We start from the raw sequence: 21,291 nt of genomic DNA, 5'->3' as shown, positions 1-21,291 counted from the left end.
TGTCTCTCAAATCAATGTTTCTCTCTCTCTCTCTCTCTCTCTCTCTCTCTCTCTCTCTCTCTCTCTCTCCTCCCTTCCACCTCCCTTCCATTTTCTCAAAAAAAAAAAAAAAAAAAAAGGAAAATCCTTGGATGAGGATTACCAAAAAGGAAAAAAGAAAGGGATAGAGTGGTAGCTACAGGGGATGTGGGGCCAAGAAAGAAATAGTTTTGAGTGACGAGAATTATAAAGCCTTTCTCCATGCCAGTAGGCATGAGTTAGCAGAAAGGATGAGACATGTGCAGGAGGAAAGAATGGGCATCTCAGGAGGGGAGGCCTCTGAAAAGGTGAGATGAGGAGCGGGAATAGAGAGACTGACCTGAGTGCATGCCTCTCTCGAATTATCCTTTTACCTTAATGTTGCTTTTGTCAATTTCCAAGAGGTATTGGCTAAATTTAGAACACACACACACACACACACACACACACACACACACACAGAATGTGGATTCATCCTATGGAAAAAACACATACTTTCAAATCAGAGTGCTCTCCAGCCTGACGTAATATAAGTTTCTCTTCTGACCCATGCATTTCACTCCTAGAAAACAGAAGTCTGATCCACTGTTTTATTGCCAAGAAACTGCATATGACTTGGCTAATGAATAACACCTCCAGAATAGTACCCACCACCGGGGCTCATGGCTGAGACCATACCATGTTTTCTGACGTCAGCCTGGTAACTTCATGCCGAATACTTTCATTGATGTCATTCTCTTCTCTAAATAATTTCTGCAGGTGGTTTATTTCTTGACTTAGATGTACTACTTTGAAGTTCAAAGCTTCTATCTCCTTTTCATAGCAATCCTTCTGGGACTGGAAATGGCTCTCCAGGACGCTGTTAGAGGAGGGACTGAGAAATTAGCCACGTGTTCTTTGCTCTGGGTGTGTGCACGTGCAACAGCTATGAAAACCCACCACCAGAGCCAAGCGCTAAGTACAGAAAGCGTAATTATATGCACATCGCTACAGGGTATGAAACTAGGAACGCAGAATTATAAAACTTAAAAAAGCATAGGTAGTATTAACATGCAGTTAGTAACAAATATTATTTTAGACATTATTAAAGTTACATTTTTACTCTAATGGTTTAAAAATGTCTTTATGATGCAATAATGAGCCCAGAGAAGATACATTTCATTAAACATTTGTCAAAACAAATCCTATATAATAAAAGGGTAATATGCAAATTAACCCTAACAGCAACTGGGAACGACCAGTTGCTATGGCCCGCACTGGCCACCAGGTGGCAGATGCTCAATGCAGGAGCTGCCCCCCTGGTGGTTAGTGCGCTCCCATAGGGGGCGCTCTGCTCAGCCACAAGCTGGGCTGGTGGCTGCAAGCAGAGCGGCAGTGGCAGGAAACCCTCCCACCTCCTCGGCAGCGCTAAGGATGTCTGGCTGAGGCTTAGGCCCACTCTCCTGGGCTGCCAAAGGATGTCTGATTGCCAGCTTAGGTCTGATCCCCCAGGGAGTGAGCCTAACCTGGCAGGTGGACATCCCCGAGGGGTCCTGGATTATCAGAGGGCATAGGCCGGGCTGAGGGATCACCCCCAAGTGCATGAATTTTTGTGCACTGGGCCTCTAGTTTGATATAATCAGTTTTACTGTATAGGTTATGAGTTTTATCACTCAGCATTTTATCCCATAAAGAGTTTATCCCATAATTTTTTTTACCAATTACTTAATTCTCAAAGAAATATTTTCAGTGACTATTAGATCATTCTACTGTAAGAAATTTATTTTATGTGTCAAATCTATGTAAGAGAAACTTTTCACTTTCCAATCGTCTATTATCTCTGGGGGGGAAAGAAACCCTGCAGGAATTCCTCACCGGGTTGCTTTCTTTAGTCCTTCATAAGCAAACCAAAGTTCTCCATCCTCATTTAAATGCTCCAGATCTTCCACAGACAGCCTGGAAAATAAGGAGGGTAAGAAAGTCTATCGTCTCTCTCATGTGTTACACGTTTCTAACTGTTTGATAATGCAAAAATGATTACCTGCTTCTCACATCTGCAATGTCATAGCTTTCGAGGAGTTGCCTGGTGATCTCCGACATCTTTTCTGAGAGAAAAGACAGAGCTGGTATAAATTACATTCTTGCCTGATTTATCCTGTTCTCTTTCTAGGGCCCAGTTACCTTCACAGAGTCTCCAGCTTGTTAACCATCCCAACAGCTAAGAAACTGACCAACTATTTAACCCACCAACTATCCAACCAACTAACCAACCAACCAACCAACCAGCTATTTAGCTAACCAACCAGCTAACCAACCAACCAGCTAACCAACCAGCCTCATGCCAATCAAAGGAGCATTTCCTTACCAGTGACACTTTTGATACATTCAGACTGCACCCATAGGCTCAGTGCCTCATGGTTTTCTTACCTCTCATTTCCCGCTTTTGTGACTGCACATGTTTTTCCACGTCTATCTTCTGTGTCTGAAGTAGCTCTATCTCCTTTTCAAACTCAGAGATTGTCTGAATCACAGCAATGACCAGGTGAAGAAAAAAGAGCTGTTGTGATTTTTATCAGACAGGGGGAACACTCCTACAGCACCATCTACCCATACAGGGCATTCTCACTGCTACTTCTTAGCTAAACTCTTGCTAAACCATTCCTGCCCATACATACAGCGTGGCCTTGATACATGTTTAACTGCCCCAAAATACTGTTATTTCCAGATCTGCTCAGTCATATCAACAGAATTGGTTTCCCTACCTAAAGGGAAACAATAGCTACTTGCTACAAGCTTTGGTGGGGTGGGGAGGAAGGAGAGCCCAGAGAAGGAAATTCTAAGGGGCTGATTCTCTTTCACCGTAGTTTGAACTATTGGATGTGGGCAAGGCCGTTACATTTGGAAGTATGGGTTTGGGTCCAGCTGGGTTTAGGAGTGGCGCAGTGGCAGAGCCAGGCACACCCAGAATTTGGGGGGTGGCCATGGGGCGTGCTGGGGGTACCCTGAGGGGTAGCCCTGGTTGTCGGGAAGAGGCTGTATCCTGCCTCTTTTACTGATCGGCTCAGCTTGAGCAAGGATGTCAGGTTTGTGCTTGAACAAACCTTTGGGGGGCAGAGGTGACTAAGCTCTCGCTGACATTTTCTCAGTTAGTCCAAGTGTTTAAGGCCTGCATACAAATTCTGTTTCTACAGGGCGTGGGAAAGGAGACCACATTGACATTTGCTGGTCATTTTACATATACAACCGCCTCCTTAAAACAGGCTCATAGGGTGATAGGGTGACCTTCTATAGGTTAGAAAACAGAAGCTGCATACAGTACACGGCATGTTCAGGATCAGACGGCAAATTGGTGGGGCCCCAGGACTATCCAATCCGAAAGCCCCGCTCTCTGTAATGTTTCAGTCATGGTTACAAGTATATCTATATAGACGGATTATAACACACATAACTTGATAATGATATATTTTCTTTCTTTGCAAATGAGACTAATCGCCACACTGGAGAGTCTGGGCCGTAGTTTTTGTTCCCAAAGAGGTAGTGACAAGTATCGGTGCCTTACTCCAAGTGTAGCCACATGCTTTTCCAAGATGCAGACCGTAGCCAGGTGGCCGACTCCCAGAGGGACAGCGGTCTCATGTGACTGCGGAGAGCGAGGTGGTCCCACCCCTCACTGTAAGCACCAGGGGCCCCGGGCACAGAGGTTACGGACAGCTCTGCTGTGGAGTCCACAGGCGAGTTCGGGGGGATTCCTAGAGCTCTTCTAAATCATGCACGGCTCGTCCATGACAACCAGAATATTCGCAAAATCTTCACAAACTCTACTAACATGTGTTTCACATATTCAGTGGCAGCTTAAAAACTTTCCAACCTTGCAGAGACATGTTTTGCATTTAAGAACACAGGAACATTCTGGCGGGGAAGGGATTCCAGTTAAGCCTGACTGTCCAAGCACGCAACACTGCTTTTGTGAGAGTTGCTGGCAACAGTCTAAAATGTAAGATTCTGACAGTACGGCAATGTGTTTTTAATACAGGCATTTAAAGTTCCACTAGAGGCCCGGTGCACGAATTCCTGGTTGAGGGGACAATTTGCATATTAGCCTTTTATTATATAGGATAACACCATGATGGACTGTGTAAGAGCTCATGTCCATTTATAATTTAATTTGGATGTATTCTCTAGGTCAAGATATTTGAGTAGCTTTATGTAAATGTAATTTTAAACAAGAGAGTTGACCTTTAAAATAGGAAAAGCCATTGTTGTTAAATCAAAGGCGGCTGAGGCTTTATACTGGGAGGAACTGAAGTAATCAGGGTCCTTTCGCTTCTGGCTTCACACACGCATTTGCATTTAGCTGCCTGAGCCTGTGGGAAACTAAAGCTGCTCCCCCTTCACCCTCCCCCTCTCCCCCCCCACACACCCTGTGCAGTGACCTGGCTCAGAGGGAGCTGTGGAAGCGGAAGCCCCTACCTTGGCCTGCTGGCTCAGCCGGGCCACCTCCCCCTGCAGGTCCCCCGAGGTGGCCCGCTCCTCCTCCAGCTGGCGCTGCAGTTGCACTTTCTCATCCTTGAGAGCTTTGATTTCTTCTTTCAAAGAGCACATCTGCTTCTCATAGTCCTGTGTTTTCAGTTCAAAGCTTTTTTCAAGAAGACTAGGCAGCAAAAGGAAAAATAATTCAGAATTGTCTCTAAAGTCTTTACCCTGAGTTAGAACGATACATCATTTTGAAAATAAGAGGAGATTCCAGAAAGGAGGAGACAAGTTAATTAGGATCTATTGTGACAGTTCCCATAATAATGGCCTTATTTTTAGCTGACTGTTTCCTGTCCCCTTAGGGTAAGGAAGCTTCTTCCACTTTCTGATCTGAGAAGTGTGGCGCTAACATGGTCCCACACAGAGGAAACACAGCACAGGAGGTTGAACTTACAGTCTCAGTGGTGGTTGGGGCACTGTATTCCCAAAGCCATTCCAGTTCCATGTGGCCCCTCTCGGAGGGGCCACATCCCTCGGCAAAGACCTTGGCACGCTTGGCCAAGTCCTGGCCCCTGCCAAGTCCCAAGGTTCCTGGAGGGCTCTGGCCTGGTGCTACCCAAGTTAGCGCAGTCATTTATTAATAATATGTCAAAGCATCCAGCCCTTCAAAGATTCTAGAATAAGTTTCAGCAAATTCAGGTGCCCCAACTTCCAGGAAAACCCAATTCCTCGTGAGACGGCTGCTCAGTTAAATATGGGTGAATGACCAAGAAAATAACTGAAGAGAGACCCATGACCTAGACCAGCCAACACAGTCCACAGCAGCCCAGGTAGAACTGAAGCAGACCTAGGGGCTCTATGAGTTTATGAGTTACCATTCTACTTGCTAAACTGTTGACAGGTTTATGACTTGCTTTTATAGCACGAAAGGAAAATCCCTGAGGAAGAGAGTCACATTCCCAATAGGTTTTTGTTTCATTTCCTTTTATAGATATTATCAAAAATTTAAACTTTGTTTTCAGGTTTTTAAAACCCTCCCTCTCCCCCTTTCCCCCCCTCCCACGCGCCCCCCCCTCCCCCCCTCCCCCCCCCACACACAGTCACCTGGCCGGCGGGGCTCAGCAATTGAACGTAGACCTATGAACCAGGAGGTTCGCTTCCCCGTCAGAGCCCATGCCCGGACTGTGGGCTCCATCCCCAGTGTGGGGTGTGCAGGAGGCAGCTAATCAATGATTCTCTGTCATCATTGATGTTTCTCTCTCTCTCTCCCTCTCCCTTCCTCTCTCTGAAGTCAGTAAAAATATATTTAAAAATACAAAACCAAGAAAACCCTCAGTACTCCTAAGAGGCCAGCAAAATACCTTTGAAGAAGCAGACTGCAGCCGGCAGTCACATGTAAAAACAAACTTAAATTTGTAGCCTAAATGAGGCAGGTGTGTTCTTCCCACAGACTGTGGGCTTCTTTGTGCCTCTGTCGGGTTGTGACAGTGGCCAAGATGTCCCCGTTCAGCTGACCAGGGACCAGACCGAGCTACAGGTGAGTGCTGATGAGGTTTGCAAAGAGCTCAAGGTGACCTGGCCTCAGCCTGGCTCTCTCAGCCTCGTGCTTACAATGGTCACTCCCAAGTGGCCCTAGTACACAGTGAGGGTCCAAAAACCGGACTCCTTCCCTAGAGTTAAAAGTTCATTGAAAAATAGATTTTTCAAGGTAAAGTCAAATGTCTCTATTTTAAAACCGATGCAGGATCATGAGACCCTTTGTCAGCTCTTTGGACTCTTCAGTGACACTCCCTCCCCTAGCTTTTTGGCATCTTCCTCCCCACCCAGACCCAGGCTACTGACTAACTGCATGCGGAGGCTGCATATCCTACCACCCCAGGAAGCCCTGAGCCTCCTAGCCCCCTACACCCTGGATGCCAAGAATGTTCCATTTCTTCCCAACACCTTGCTCCGCATTCCCTACTGTGGGATCTAAAACCTTTCAGTTAACTTCTTAAGAGAAGGGAGCCCAGATTGGAGATTAGTAAAGGGTTTGATATTGACAAGGCCACAGGGAGCGGCCTTAGTTTCTGTGAGGGTTTCATATCCCTTACTGTGTGGGACAAGTCACGTGAGCAGGTGTAACAGGAGTGGAGAGGGAGATTCATTTCCTAGGCAATACTCTTACTTCTTAGGCTTCAGGGAAGTTGAAAGGGTAGCAGTGTCTGAACTCCTTACAGTCTCGGTAAAAAAGGGAAAGCAAGAAATTCCCAGGGTCCCCTGCCCACACTGCAGAACCCAGGCAGTGTCTGCAAGGTGCACAGGTAGGGCATTCGCTCTCCCAAACCTCCAGCCACGTCTTCACTGCCTACAAATACGCACACCCTGTTCTCCGGCCTGTGACCTGCTATCTGCAAGCCAAGAAGCAAAGTAGAAAACAGCAGAGAGAGACAGTGGCAATTGTAAGGCAACCTGTGTTTCATACATTCTTTGTCGTTCTTCTTTTTGCACGTCCTCGAAGAGCTGCTTGGTGAGGTCATCCATTTTCCCTGTGAAAAGACAATGCTTTTTGACCTAACGCACACCAATGCCTGGATTGCTTCACGTCTCATTTAAGAAAGTGTGAGTGTAAGAACAGTCGTGGGGTATTTATTCCTAATAGGACAACGAGTGTAACTGTCACTTTATAAACTAGAAATACAGGTCCGGGGGTTCAAAATAATAATCCTCACAAATTTGTCATATTGAAATCTATAGTTTCACTTATATTACTTTGATTGGTTTGAATATCATTTGTTTGATTAAAATTAGGCATATTGGCTTTGGGATAATAAATATTTTTTTTTATTAAAAGTAAACAGAAACCCTTTGGGGAGAAAATAATCAATTTATGATAGGGTTTCTCAATCTTAGCATTATGATACTTCAAGGGAGGTAATTCTTTATCGTGGGGGGGGGGGGTGTCCCCTGTGCACTGTAGGATATTGCACAGCATCCCTGGCCTCTACTCACTAGAATCCAGCGGCACCTTCTCCACTTGTGACAATTAAAAATGTGTCCAGATACTGCCCAGTGTCCTGGGGGGCACCTTGACTGAAACCAGTCATTCATGATAACCAAGAAAATAATGTCTTCATTTAAATATGGGGTCTCTAACACAGAGTGCAGGTTAAGGTAGCAGAGGGTCTGGACAGCCTCCGGCCATGACAATCCCACATCCCCAGTATGTCCACAAATGACAGGTGCCTTTCAAAATAGGCGCAGATGACAGATGCAGCCCATCAGAGCGGGGTGTCCCTATTTGCTCTTAGCTGACACCTCATTCTTGAGTTTGCCAGGTTTCTGAGTCCTGCCCCAGAGGGGAGCCCAAGGATGAAGTTATAATAGCAATCCTCCAAATTATTTGGTTTAAAAAAAAAAGCCAACAGTTTAGGTAATAGTTTGTCCGGTGCAGTGTCAAATGTTTTTGAATCAAATGATTGCTTTAGAACATCATGAGTCAGCCAGAAAACATGAGGGAAGACGCCTAAGGTTAAATTTAGAAGCCAGCATGTCTATCTAAACTAATAAAAGGGTAATATGCTACAATAATTAGACTGGGAGACATTCTGGATGTCCTTCCAGACAAAGCCATGGTGGCGGGGCCAAGGCAGAGGCAGTTAGGGGCGATCAGGCCAGGAGGGGAGGGAAGTTCGGGGCAAGCAGGCTGGCAAGGGTATGCTAGATGCCCAGGCCTGAATCCTTGGATCTCATGTGCCCCAGGTCAGAGCTTAAGGAAAAAGCTCCCTGGAAAAGACAGGCAATCGAGTGTGGTGATTTAAACCACTTGGTCGGGAACCACCAGGTTCATGAGCCTGTTGGGGTTTAGCAAGTGCTTACGATTAGAATTCAAGTTGGAAAGCTACAAATGGACAGAGCCAGGCTAAGAGTGGCTGCTTCACACCCTAAATAAAAGTGGTACCACCCCTGGTTCCAAGCATCTGCGCCTGACAGCCTGGGGGTGCTGTGGCTCATGAGGGAAGCATGCCCTTAGTTCAGGGCCAGGGTACCCTTAGATCAAGTAAGGCGGACAGTTATGCACTCTGACTGCAAATCCTTGGCAAACAACAAACCCGACACCAACATTATCCTAACCCCCACAGCACACCCATGCATACACACAGACACACATCCTTTCCACCTGTGATGAAAAGGCTCCAGGCTTAGGGCCAAACATCTGTACCTTGCAAGTGGCCCAGGGAGGGTCTGAGACAGGGATTGCTGTGCTGTCTGACAAAGATGGAAACAAACAGATGAATCTAGAGGGAACTGTTACCACAATTTAAAGGTAGTTATTTTATGTGGAGCAACAACATTCTTGTTATACTAAGGAGACACCAGAGATTCCCGATGCGGCCTAAACCTCGGTTCACTGCCAATGGTTATTCCGGAATGACCGGACAAGCGACCGCATGGGTGGGTGAATCAGGCCGCCCTGGGCTTTACCTTTCAGCTCTTCAGTCTGCTCCCGAAGCTTCCGCTGTATCTGCTCTTTTTGTACTTCCAGCTCCGAATTATGCTTCTGAAGTGTTGCCAATTTCTAGCAAAGGGAAGCAAAAACTTCTTGGAAAACCTCATTTTAAGTTTTGTTACTACTGTCCTACTTGGTGAAAAGCTATGTCTTTTTAAAATAGTATGTGCATGTGTATGTGTATGTATGTATGCATGCATGTGTACACACACACACACACACACAAACACACACACTCTATCCGTGGATAGCAGCCAGCACCAGTGCACAGCATCACACTGCACTTACTTTTGCATGCAAGAGCTCCAGGTGACTGCAAGCAGACACCAGTTCCGAGCCTGCAAGGGCTGAGATCAAGGCACCAGACCAAACCAAGGTCACCTCACATGTCAAGGAATCTTCTCTATCCCTTTCTTTTCTTTCTTTCTTTCTTCCTTTCTTTCTTTCTTTCTTTCTTTTCTTTCTTTCTTTCTTTCTTTCTTTCTTTCTTTTTTTTTTCTATCCCTTTCTTGAGCTTCTCCACACACAGGGTATGTATCTATTTAATATGATGTAAATTATTTGTGATATACTGTGGATTCACATTTTGAAAGTGTTATGACTCAGGAAGGCAGGCTGTGTGATTGTGATGTAAGTTCTACTATTTTAGCTCTTCTTGGTCAAGTGTCTGCCGGGCTGGCAGCTGAAGGCGCTGATGGATGGTTAGTGACCAGCAGTGTGAGCAGTGCCAGCAGCCAGGCACCAGGCCTTGGGGAGGCAGAGAGATGCTCAGGACTCCAGGCTGCCACAACCTTGGGTGCAGGAGGATGGATGTGAATAAAGACACCTCCTTAGAAAATACCAGCTCACTCGGTGCAGGGCTCTGTGACAGGCATTTAGCTAAATGATTTCATCTGAAAATTTCATCCTCGCAACAATGCTGCCAAGTCACTTTTCGTCATTTCTGTTTTACATACAAGGAACTGAAGTTCAGAGAGGGTGAGGGCAACTTGCCTAAGGCCACCCAGCCAGACAGCAGCAAAGACAAGCATAGGGCAGGGACGCTGGATTTTTACATCTGCTGCTCTTCTGCCACCCCCCTTCGCCCCTCCCTCCCCCACACCTGAGCTCTGCGCTGCTGTTCTGGGTGAGGTGCCCAGGGCTCACACCAGGTGGGCCAGCAACTGGGGACCAAGATGGTCCTGGCAGAGGGGGAAGCAGCCATAGGGCTCCTTCTTGGCCTTCGTCCCTTGACAAGAGTCGAAAGGAAGAGGCGCCGTCATACTGTGTTTCTTCCCTGGGCTCGGCTCTGCCCTCTGTTCTCTGAGGGGGGGGCCCTCTGACAGCGGGGGCTCTGTGGGGACACACACTTAGGCCCCTCCCGTGGGAAGGCTCACAGCGGTCGCCAGTCACAGCCAGCACCGACCTCTTCCACAGCAGCCTTGTATCTCTGCCCCTTCTCCTCGTAATTGCGTCTATGGGCAACTGCCCTGTCCAGTTCCGATTCCAGTTTCTGAATCTTCTCCGCGTCACTGGCCCGAGCAGAAGCCAAGCTGGTCACCTTCTCCATCAGCCCGTGGTTCTCTCTGTTCTAGAGAAGAACAGCAGGTGCTCAGGGGTTTATCCCAAATGAAGCAGCCATTCCCTTGGCTTCTCACAGCCTTTAACATGGCACCTAAGTCTCAGAGGTCCAGTTAGGCTGGCCACGTGTATCATTGTGAGGTGTGGAGGAGCATCCTCGTGCCAGGGAAAACAGCGAGGCAGGGCTGGTCGGTTCACGTTCCTGAGCTGGTGGACTCTTCTGCTGCGGGGCCGGTCTAGCCCCAGAGCACCAGGCAACTCTCATGTGGGCTGAACCGGGCTCCCCACTTCCCCCTAATCACATGGTGACATCCTAATACCCAGCACTTCAGAATGTGACTGACTTCAAACACAGCTAAGGTAAAACGAGGCCATGTGGTGGACCTAATTCAGTATGGCTGGTGTTTTTATAAGAGGAGATCAGGACACAGACACACACAGAAGGAAGGTGATGTGAAGACAAAGGGAGGAGGTCTCGGTTCGATTCCCGGTCAGGGCACATGCCGAGTTGCCAACTCGATCCCTAGTATGGGGCATGCAGGAGGCAGCCCATCAGTGAATCTCTCTCATCGTTGATGTTTCTCTCTCTCTCTCTCTCTCTCTCTCTCTCTCTCTCTCTCTCTCTCTCTCTCCCTTCCTCTCTAAAATCAATAAATATAAATATAAATATAAATATAAATATAAATATAAATGTAAATGTAAATGTAAATATATACATATATATATACACATAGACATGGTGAGGAGATGGCCATTGAAAGCCCAGGGGAGACAACTCAGTGGAAACCAGCTCAGCCAACACCTTGAACATGGTACGATGTTCTGCACAAGCCACGTAACACAGGCCTGCCACACAGCAGTGCAATAGGGGAAACTGTGTCAAAATGTCAAGTGTATTTGCTTGCACGCTGATCCATTCATTAAGGATCCTCATGGTACAGTTAAGGCTGCATTTAAAGTTCACCTCAGGCTGAAACCGGTTTGGCTCAGTGGTAGAGCATCGGTCTGCGGACTGAAGGGCCCCAGGTTTGATTCCGGTCAAGGGCATGTACATTGGTTGCGGGCACATCCCCGGTAGGGGGGTGTGCAAGAGGCAGCTGGTCGATGTTTCTCTCTCATCGACGTTTCTAGCTCTCTATCGCTCTCTCCTCCTCTCAGTAAAAAATCAATAAAATATATTTTTTAAATAAGTAAATAAATAAAGTTCACCTCAGGAGACTCTCAGCATAAGCGGAGGCAGCCCAGGAGTGAGCTTCACAGACCTGGACGCTGCATACTGCACAGCCCCGCCCGTGGGTGGAGAGCAGTGGGAATGGCACGGGGAGTCTTCTCACACTAGGCAGGGCTGCAGCTGGGCCCGGTGGACCTTCGGGCAGATTAGGAAATGGCAGCTCCTCTGAGCCAAGACCTCCCTGAGGGAGCCTGGCTTGGCACCCAGACAGCAGCTCTGTGCAAATTAAAAAAGGCACCCCTGCCTCCAGGCAGCCCGTCTCTGTGCCAGGACACATGGATTGGCAGGCAGAGCCAGGCTCGGTTCAGCCCCACCGGCCCTCCTGGGCAGCTGCCCTGTGCAGTGTACAACCTGCACGACCATATGCAGCAGCCCTTTAAAATGTGCTTCTGCTTCCCAGCTCAGGGTGCATGTGAACCTCACCTCCGGCATGAGTGTAAATTTGACTGCATAGCCAAGTAACTGGCCCAGGACAAAATATATCTATTGAAGCAAGTAAGTATGAAAGATCCATTAGGAACACCTACCTGATCTTCTAGCTTTTTCTGCAGGCGCTGGACCCTGTACGTGAGCTGAATGTTGAGCACGAACCGCCGGATGCTCTGGAACCTGCGCCGGGCCAGCCAGGCCCGAGCATATTTCTGAAGGACCACAGCCTTGTGCTCCTCCAGCATCTTTAAAACAAGAGTTTGTGAAATGCAAACTGGCTCGCCATTCTTTCTCTCATCGTCGCCTCCAATGTTGGGAGGTGCAACTACCACAAGGTTCCCACAGTGAAAAGATGGATTTCTTGTAATCCACCCGTAGGGACCTACAACAGACTTTGAAACAATAGGCCAAACCCCACCTGTAGCAGCCATGTCCTGGACATTCACAGACCAGAGCTTCCTGCTCTAGGAAGGTCTTCATGCAGAAACACTATCTCACTCTAGGCACACCTCAGAGGTACTGTGGCTCAGTTCCAGGAGCCGAAATAAAGTGAATATCACAGTGAAGTGAGTATCAAGAATTGTTGGGTTTCCTGGGGTATGTAAGAGTTATATATACACTATAGTGTAGTCTATTATGTGTGTAGTAGTATTATATCTAAAAAAAAAGCACATAACAATAAAAAAAATACTTTATTGCTAAACAATGCTACCCATCACCTGAGCCTGTTGGAAAAATGGTGCTGATCGGCTTGCTCAACACAGAGTTGCCACAAACCTTCAATTTACATATTAAAACCCCCCACAATATCTGTGAAGAGCAAGAAAATGAGGTACTCCAGTACTGCTGATGAAAAATAACACGAGCTCTGGGGAAGCCTGTGGTCCCGGCCGCACCTTGCGATACCTCCTCCGGGCCAGGCATCCTCGGGTGTGGGCCTGGATGGTGATGGTGGCCACACGGATCAGCTGGTACAGACTGCGGACGAGGTACCCACGGCAGTGCTTCTGGATGATGATGGCTGCCCAGGCCTCTTTCAAGGCCGCCGCGGTCACAGCTCTCCTTGGTTAAGAAGAATGGGGAGTCAACCTGTTACCCACGGAGCACTGGCTTCTGCAGCGTGTGCTCTTTCCTGCTAAGGAAGAGTCACATGTCCTGCAAATCTACACATTATGCTCTGTGAGTGGTTTATTGTAATGCCAGACTGAGATCAATCATCACCGTCTCCCCTTTCACCCTCATCTGAATATGCTGGCTCCGGGCATGAGGAACTTCACACCCCTCACATCCAGGCTGGTAATCCGCCTCCCTCACGCCCACAGGGATGGTGGCAACAAACCTGTGCCTTGGCATTGCTCTTGCTCCTTCACCTGTTTATTCATTCTGTGGGCCATTGGGCTGAAGGTGCTAGGTCAGGGAGTGAGTGGCAAACCAGGGCTTCAGGGCCAAGCCTGCAGCTCTCCACCTGTGACCGTCAGGTTTTACAGGAACACACCACACCTATGCTTTACAATCTTCCCTGTGCCTGATGTCATGCTACACGGCAGAGGTGAATAACTGAGAGAAACTGCAGGGCCCTAACAGCTCTCACAGAACACATTTGTTGACTTCTATCCAAAGGACTGGAGAAGACGACAAAGCTCTTACCTTCAGGATTCACCACCTTGTGAACCAGACAGACTTACAAGTGGCCAAGTGATATATGAGAGAAGTAGAATATCCGCTAAAAGATCCGTAAGCGAGATCTTACTGAACTGCTTGGGAAGGGCTGATCTGTGAGCCAGCCCTTGATGGAAAAGGACAGCGAAGGTTGGAAAAGCATTCCATACTGGAAGCCTAGCAGGGCTGGAATGTTCAGAAAAAGAGACTCTGTCTAAAATTCCTAGAATATGTCATACATGCAGAAAATTAATAGTCAATGAGGTTAGAAAAACAGATGGAAACAGTGTGTCATCAGAGCAACCTTTATCACTGGTCGACTGGTTGCTCTGATGACACACTAACCACCAGGGGGCAGACGCTCAAGCTCAGGATCTGCCCCCCGGTGGTCAGTGCGCTCCCACAGCCAGTCAACCTCCAGTGGTCCCTCCCCCTGGCCAGCCATCCCAGACCGGGGGATTGTCCCGATTGGCCCCAATCAGCCAGGCCAAGGGACCCGACCCGAGTTCATGCCCCAGGCCTTTAATTGAAATATAGATAGATAGATAGATAGATAGATAGATAGATATAGATATATCATCTACTATGTTACAGTCACTCTGCTAGGTCCTAGAATGGATGCAATGGAAACCAGACAAGTACGGTCCTTGTCCTCATGGAGCTTCCATTCTTATGAATGCACCCAGGCTATAGCAAAGATTGAATGCTACCCGGTCAGTGTGGCTCAGTGGTTGAGCATCAACCTATGAACCAGAAGGTCACAGTTCTATTCTCAGTCAAGGTGCCTGCCCGGGTCGTGGGCTCGATCCCCAGTGTGGGGCATGCAGGAGGCAGCCAATCAATGATTCTCTCTCATCACCGATGTTTCTATCTCTCTCTCCCTTTCCCTTCCTCTCTAAAATGAATAAAAACATATTTTAAAAAATAAAGAAAAGATTGAGTATCTTTGGTAGGAAACAGGGGCTGCTGGCGGCATCCAGAACAGGAGCAGGGCAGTGGCTGGATCAGGCCCTGCTTTAGGAAGATGGAGAGAAAGGCAGCAGGTGAAGGAATATGCTCTAAGCGTGTAAGGAAGTGATGATGAAATGAAACAAGCAGGATGATACAGAGGAAAGTGAAGGGTTACGTGGAATATAGTCAGGCTTTGTGATTCCCGACTGAAAAGGAGCACACTCTCGGGAAGAAGATAAGTCTAGGGTTTCCTGCCCTGGAGGCTGCTGTTGTTAGCTGAACTGAGAAGCTCAGGAGGGCGAGTCTGGCTGCACGTGCGTGTAAGCCGGTTGCCTGGGGCACGTGGGCTGTGATGGCCAGTCCGGTTTGGGGGGGGCTGAGATGAAGGTGGTGGTGCACCACCCGCGTGGAGAAGTGCAGGAAGAGGTCGGGCTCACCTGCTTTCGCAACTATCCTAGGGCCGTGGTAGGCAAACCGTGACTGGAGAGCCACGTGCAGCTCTTTGGCCCCTTGAATGTGGCTCTTTCACAAAATACCACGGCCTGAGTGAGTCTATTTTGAAGAAGTGCCCTTAGAAGAAGTTTTAAGTTTAAAAAATTAGGCTCTCGCCGAAACTGGTTTGGCTCAGCGGTAAAGCGTCGGTCTGCGGACTGAAAGGTCCCAGGTTTGATTCCGGTCAAGGGCATGTACGTTGGTTGTGGGCACATCCCCAGTAGGGGGTGTGCAAGAGGCAGCTGGTCGCTGTTTCTCTCTCATCAACGTTTCTAGCTATCTCTCTCTTCCTCTCTAAAATATCAATAATATATATATATTTTTAAAAACCTATAAAAAAATTAGGCTCTCAAATTTCAATCATTGTACTGTTGATATTTGGCTCTGTTGATTCATGCATTTGCCGACCACTGGCCTAGGGCATGCCAGGGAGCAAGCTGTGCTACACACATGGAAGTGCATGGTGCAGTCTGGGAGCAAGGCCTGTCTCACTGGCCAGCCCAGCATGGCCTCTTGGGAGCTCCCTAGGAGGGTGGGACAGGCATAGCTGGTGGGACTTCCCTGCTCTCAGCCATCCCCTTGGGCCACCATGTAGCCTTGCCCAAGGGCTATGTGTTTGCTGGAAGGGCCTCCCCATCACCCCCCTCAGGTGTGCTCTGTCTCCTGTCCTCTGCTGGTGGACCGGTCATTGGCGATTTATGGCGTCTTTACTCAGGGGCTTCACCAAGACCCTAGCCTTCCTAGGCATTTTCAATTCTCACAGACGAGGAGCCCAGTCCCTCCATCTGCTCTCATGGGGAATTCTGACCTCCTCGGAGACACCCTGACGGGGGCTTCCTCTCTTCTGGGTCTGGGTTGTCACCTGTCCCACCTGGGGACAGCGGGCTGAGTCAGCACTCCCTGCCTTGAGGGACACACCCTTCTCATCTGGAGGCTCACGGCCAACTCAGGGACATGCACCCTGAGTCCCACGAGAAAGGTCCTTTGTCCTTGACAGGCCCCTCCCCACTCCCGGACGTGACCAGCAAAGAAAGCTGCACAACTGCACACGCCTCCTGGGCCCCCACCTACCTGACGGTGTGCTGCCCCCGGAAGTACTGCTGGATGGTCAGGGCGGCTTGTCTCTGGCGGAGGAATTTTTTCCTCTGGAGCCAGCCCCGGACGTGCTTCTGTATCACAACACAACCCTGCCTCAGTTTATCCAATCGGAGTTTCTCTAAAAAAGCCACTTGTCCTGCTCTGAAGAAAATTTTGGTTTTACCAAACTGGTACTGATTGGAATCCTGGAAGAGAAAAATAATCAGAAACAAAGTCTTTACAGATTTTCTACAGTATTCGGAAAAGATGTTCAGAGATTCAAAGATGCCCAAAACATTGATATGTTTACATTTTTGTTCTTTGACTTAAAGCAGAAAAACTGATCATGACCTAGAAATTTATATTTTCACTTGTTTGTCCACAAAGAGGCAGTAGGCACTGGGAAAGGCTTGATTTCTGTCTTCATTTTGGTTCCTCTTTGACCCCCTTCCTGACCGTCACAACTCCTTCCCTATCTCTTTTCCGCCATAACTCACTGCTTCGACAATAATCTAAACCCACAGCGGGGGCTCCGTCTGGAACCCTGGCTCGGTGACCGTCTGGTGGACTGTGTAACATAAGCCAGGCCCATGGAGGATCCCCAGGATGTGGGAGCACAAAGCCGGCAGGAGGACACTGGGAGAAGCCGAGGTTGGAATGTGTGTCCCTAAAGGGGAGCCCTGCTGCCAGGAGGTGATGCCCATGAGCCTGCTGCTCTGACCTCCTTAGCACATCCAGGCTTAGGCACATCTTCTTCCCTCTTAGCCACCGTGACAATTACAGTCCAGAGACGGAGGCAAAGACGAGGAAACACATTTGGGAGACGCACTTCTTGGTCTGAGCCCGCGACTCGAGGTGAGCGAACCTGACCTGGATGAGCCTGTGTAAAACCACCTTGCAGACCTCCTTTTTATCCCCGAACGAAAGCTCTTGCTTGGTCATGAGGATACCATAGCGACTGTAGAACTCGATGTACGTCCACCTGGAAAGTCAAAGTGGATGTGAGAAGGTGTGCCAGACAGGAAGCGTGTCACCTGACACTGCTGGTGGGGTGCAGTCTGTTCTGGGGTGATGGCCCTGATCTCTGACTTACCTCCCCGCTGGGACCACCCAAATCTCATGCAGAGCACATGTGTCTACACCTGGACTGATTTTATTAATGCTCAGCTCCAACAATGTCCCAGTGTCCTCTCCCCATCTCCACTCCTTTCCCAGACATTGGGAGGCCACGGTGACCCTCGGCAGCAGCTGAGGATAGGGTGGTGGTGATGGCAACTCCTTCCCCTCTCCCCACCCTCTCCCCACCCCCACGCCGCCTGCTTATCATCCTGCTCTGGCCTACCACAGAGGGACAAAACTTGGGAGCCTCTTATGAAAGTATGTGACCAACACTCCCTCAGTCTCAACACCTTCCCCCGAAACAAGGACAGCCCGCGTACCGGGACGGGTAGCTCTGCGCACTGATGCGGATCGTTTCCAGGACGCCGCAGGCTCGCAGCTGCTGGACAATTCTCTTGGAGTCAAACCTTAAAGAAGAGACTTTATAAGGCGTTAAGCCCTCCTCGTGGACAATCATGCCCGTGAGCAACGCAGCAGAGCTGCCCTGGCCGGGAGCTCCCGGGGAGCAGGGCCGTCTCTGTAGCCCACACGCCACTCACAGCAGGCAGGTAATGAGGGTGTGTGGATGTCAAATGGAAATGGCACTTCTGTGACACAGTTCAGGAAGCTGAGGACACAGAGAAAGGAGAGGCTGGTTCTGAAGGAGGCGACAGGGAGAAGGCCTTTGGGGAAACACCACTTGGTTGAGCTTCAAATGACAAGAGTGGAAGACATGTTCAAGCTGACCTTGTCCAAGTGCCTGTTTGATGCCTGAGTTCCCTCTACAAGACACCCAGCAGGCAGTCCTCTGCCTTGGCCTGACCCTCTGGTGACCACATCCACCACCTCCAGGACAGCACACTCCCCTCAGCACACTTCCCTCAGCCAGCCCTCAGCTCCATCTGAGAGGTCTCACAGATCTGGAGTTCTTTCCCGGGGCCCCAGAGGGAAGTCTCATGGCTCCTGCCACGTGAGGGCATGAAGCTGTGGCCCCCTCCTTCCACCTTTCTCCTTTAAACACACACAGAGTCTTTGAGAACCAAGGAACACACTCGAGCTTTCTCGGTTGCATAAACTTCAAGTGCAGACTGTTCCTTCACCTCTCGCCACTTTGCTTCATGTGGGAGATAAGGGGGCTCGGCCACAGGGGTTGTGCCAACATTATGTGTACAGGGCAGGATCGTTTTGAATCGGACACAGTAAAGTTCAAGACAATTGTAGGCACACTCTCCAATATCATGACGGAGACACTCTGCCACGTGAGAGCACTTACTCAAAGGGCAGTTTCTCATCGTTTGGCTTGATGCAGCGAACGTAGTGGGGCGTGGTCGCGTTGAGGGTCTCCATGAGCAAGGACAGAGAGCTGCGGAACTAGGAGACAGAGTCAGACAACCAACGTGCTGAAAGGGAATGCTTACATCACGCCAAAAAAAGGCCCCACCTCGGTAAGTAAAGAGGAAAAGTTAACTTCATGCTAAACGTCTATTATGAAAGCTTTCAACCCATGACTGCGGTTATCAGCGTGTCCCACTGCCCTGGACGGAACGCCGCGCTGTCCCACACCCCCACACAGCAGGAAGTGTGGTAAGTCACGCTCCTGTGCACAAATGCGGTTTGCCCAGGTGTGTGCAGCCTCAGAGGGTGAGGTGCGACCACGGGGAACTACTGCTTTTCTTTGCATTTGAGCTTACACCACATTGGATGGAGCGCGGTGCCATGTCCATGCCTGCAGTGTGGGTCCGCCCAGTGCCCGGCGCCCGGGGGCCTGGCTGAGCCTGTGGCCCCCCGCCCTCCACACCTCCCGGTACCTTGCTCCCCACGGTGGTCCGGAACTGCCTGTTGCTGGGCTTGATGACTTGCTTTGCAGATTTCATTGTGATGGCTGCACCGAAAGGGGAAGGGGGAACTGGACTCTCTTGGAAGAACTTGGCACAGAGGTGAAACTGGAAGGAGCAGAGAGGATTTCGGTGTCCGAAAACGCTCACCCGCAGCCTCAGCGGGTACAAGCCACGTAAAGGACCACAACAAGCCCATCCAAACCAGCGGAGGGTCAAACGACAGTCCTTACATCAAGCCTCAATTCCTTGAGCGATCTCCTCCCTCTGGACGACCGGGAACGGGAGCAGAGTTTAGCCATAGGCAGCATCACTCAGTGCCGGGAAGGTGGAAACACTTACAAGGCCTACCTCCCACATCCTCACTCCCTCAGGCCCAAACCCAACCCATCGTTCAAGGTTTTATTAACATATTTTTCACCTACACTTTCCCAATACCTTCCCGGGTGCCCAGCAGGAAAGAATTCCAAATCTCTCTGAACTGTCTTAATCTTTTATTTGTACCTCTTCTAAGACACTCATTACTTTCTACCTAATCAGTTATTTCTCTAAATGTCCATCTTCTCTCTTAGAGTGAACTCCTATTTTTTTTATTTTAAATCGGACACTGATCTCCTTCAGGGCAGAACCCCTGCCTGGTGCATCCCGGTGTGCCCATGGAGGAGTAGGTCTGAGACTGGAGTCTCTGGGAGCCAGTGTGCTTTACGGGAGACTCGTCGGTGCTTCCCCAGGATCTGCCTCCGCCTTCCAGACTGGACCCCAGGCTACACTCGGGGGTCAGTAAACAACTGGCGACTTAAGTCAACTAATTTGTACACAAGATGCAGGCCATTTCCGTGGGGCACTTGGGCATGGACTCTCTATCATGAATCAGTTTCAGTAACTGAAGGTGTCACGGCCAGTGACTGATTCATTGTCATTAGGGGAAGTGCCCGTGCTTATCTGGGAAATGGTCAAAATACCTGAACATCAACAAAGGACTGGGATCTTTTAAAAGAAGGAAAATAATTATGATAACCAAATCTTCACAAAAATGAAGGCTTATGAAATATCCTTTCTTTTCATAAAGACATGTTCAAAGAGGAAATTAAAAAAAAAAATTGAAGTCACTCTTTTGGTGACACTAGTGACCACACAGAACCGTGGGAATGAGGAGCGTCCCCGGCCACAGCCGCTGTCCCTCCCTGTGTGGTTCTCTCCCTCGTGCTTGTGTTTTCCTCACACGCTCAGCACTGCCTACAAATCAGTTAAGCTGATTGTGTGTTTAACGCTGGTGCTCCCTCTGGAAAGTCAGCTCCATCAGGCAGGAGCCCGTCTGCCTTGCTCACTGCTGTATCCCCAGAACCAAGGCAAGTACTTAGCAAAAGGTAGGAGCTGCATAAATATTTGTGACTGAATGAATAAAATGTGAGCTGTGGTTCTTTAAACGGCTGGATCAGCTGTCCTTCCTCTCTATTATTTGCACACTTGATTTCTGAGTTTGCATACAGAGGAGACTTGTACACTTTCAGAAGCCAGACACATATTTTATCAATAGTCCCAATTCTAAAATAGTTTTTTGTATGTCTGACTTATAATTTGCCACTGCAAGACACACACACACACACACACACACACACACACACACTCATACACACACATGCACGCACGCACTCACACTTCGTACTCTTTTCCTGACACGCATCTGCATAATGCAGAACATTAATTGCCCCTCGGGACTTGACAAACCTTGCTTGCTCTCAGGATTTCAACCAGCATGTCATAGACGGTGTCTCTGTTCTTTTCGAGGAAACCTTCGCATTTATACTCAACCTATGCAGAGAAAGGAATTCATTATTTCCAAAAAGTCAAGAGCATCTAGTACTGTATTTTTCGGACCATAAGACGCACTCTTTTCCCCCCAGAAGTGGGGGGGAAAAGTCCCTGCGTCTTATGGTCCAAATATAGCCTACACATATACTTTTTTAAAAAAGTTTTTTTACTTGCCCGGCTCTGTGTGG

The 21,291-nt window shown here is 48.8% G+C and overlaps 1 protein-coding gene across 1 annotated transcript in view; it reads right to left on the bottom strand.

Annotated features, from left to right (window-relative positions):
* The window catches only part of MYO5C (myosin VC), an 85,683-nt gene that overhangs the window by 19,162 nt on the left and 45,230 nt on the right, over positions 1-21,291 (bottom strand). Inside the window, exons 14-29 of the mRNA XM_036441710.2 lie at positions 21,020-21,103; positions 19,265-19,399; positions 18,730-18,827; positions 17,798-17,884; positions 17,229-17,340; positions 16,353-16,564; positions 13,076-13,241; positions 12,278-12,424; positions 10,365-10,529; positions 8,935-9,028; positions 6,935-6,998; positions 4,468-4,648; positions 2,425-2,518; positions 2,039-2,102; positions 1,873-1,953; positions 697-877 (exon numbers count right to left, since the gene is read on the bottom strand). Of these exons, the coding sequence (XP_036297603.1) occupies positions 697-877; positions 1,873-1,953; positions 2,039-2,102; positions 2,425-2,518; positions 4,468-4,648; positions 6,935-6,998; positions 8,935-9,028; positions 10,365-10,529; positions 12,278-12,424; positions 13,076-13,241; positions 16,353-16,564; positions 17,229-17,340; positions 17,798-17,884; positions 18,730-18,827; positions 19,265-19,399; positions 21,020-21,103 (1,965 nt within the window). The remainder of the gene's footprint in view (positions 1-696; positions 878-1,872; positions 1,954-2,038; positions 2,103-2,424; positions 2,519-4,467; positions 4,649-6,934; positions 6,999-8,934; positions 9,029-10,364; positions 10,530-12,277; positions 12,425-13,075; positions 13,242-16,352; positions 16,565-17,228; positions 17,341-17,797; positions 17,885-18,729; positions 18,828-19,264; positions 19,400-21,019; positions 21,104-21,291) is intronic.

The sequence above is a fragment of the Pipistrellus kuhlii genome, unplaced genomic scaffold (genome assembly GCF_014108245.1).
Source record: "Pipistrellus kuhlii isolate mPipKuh1 unplaced genomic scaffold, mPipKuh1.p scaffold_m20_p_1, whole genome shotgun sequence".
Taxonomy (NCBI): domain Eukaryota; kingdom Metazoa; phylum Chordata; class Mammalia; order Chiroptera; family Vespertilionidae; genus Pipistrellus; species Pipistrellus kuhlii.
The sequence above is the reverse complement of the archived record's forward strand: the minus strand, read 5'-3'. Positions and strand labels throughout refer to the sequence as shown.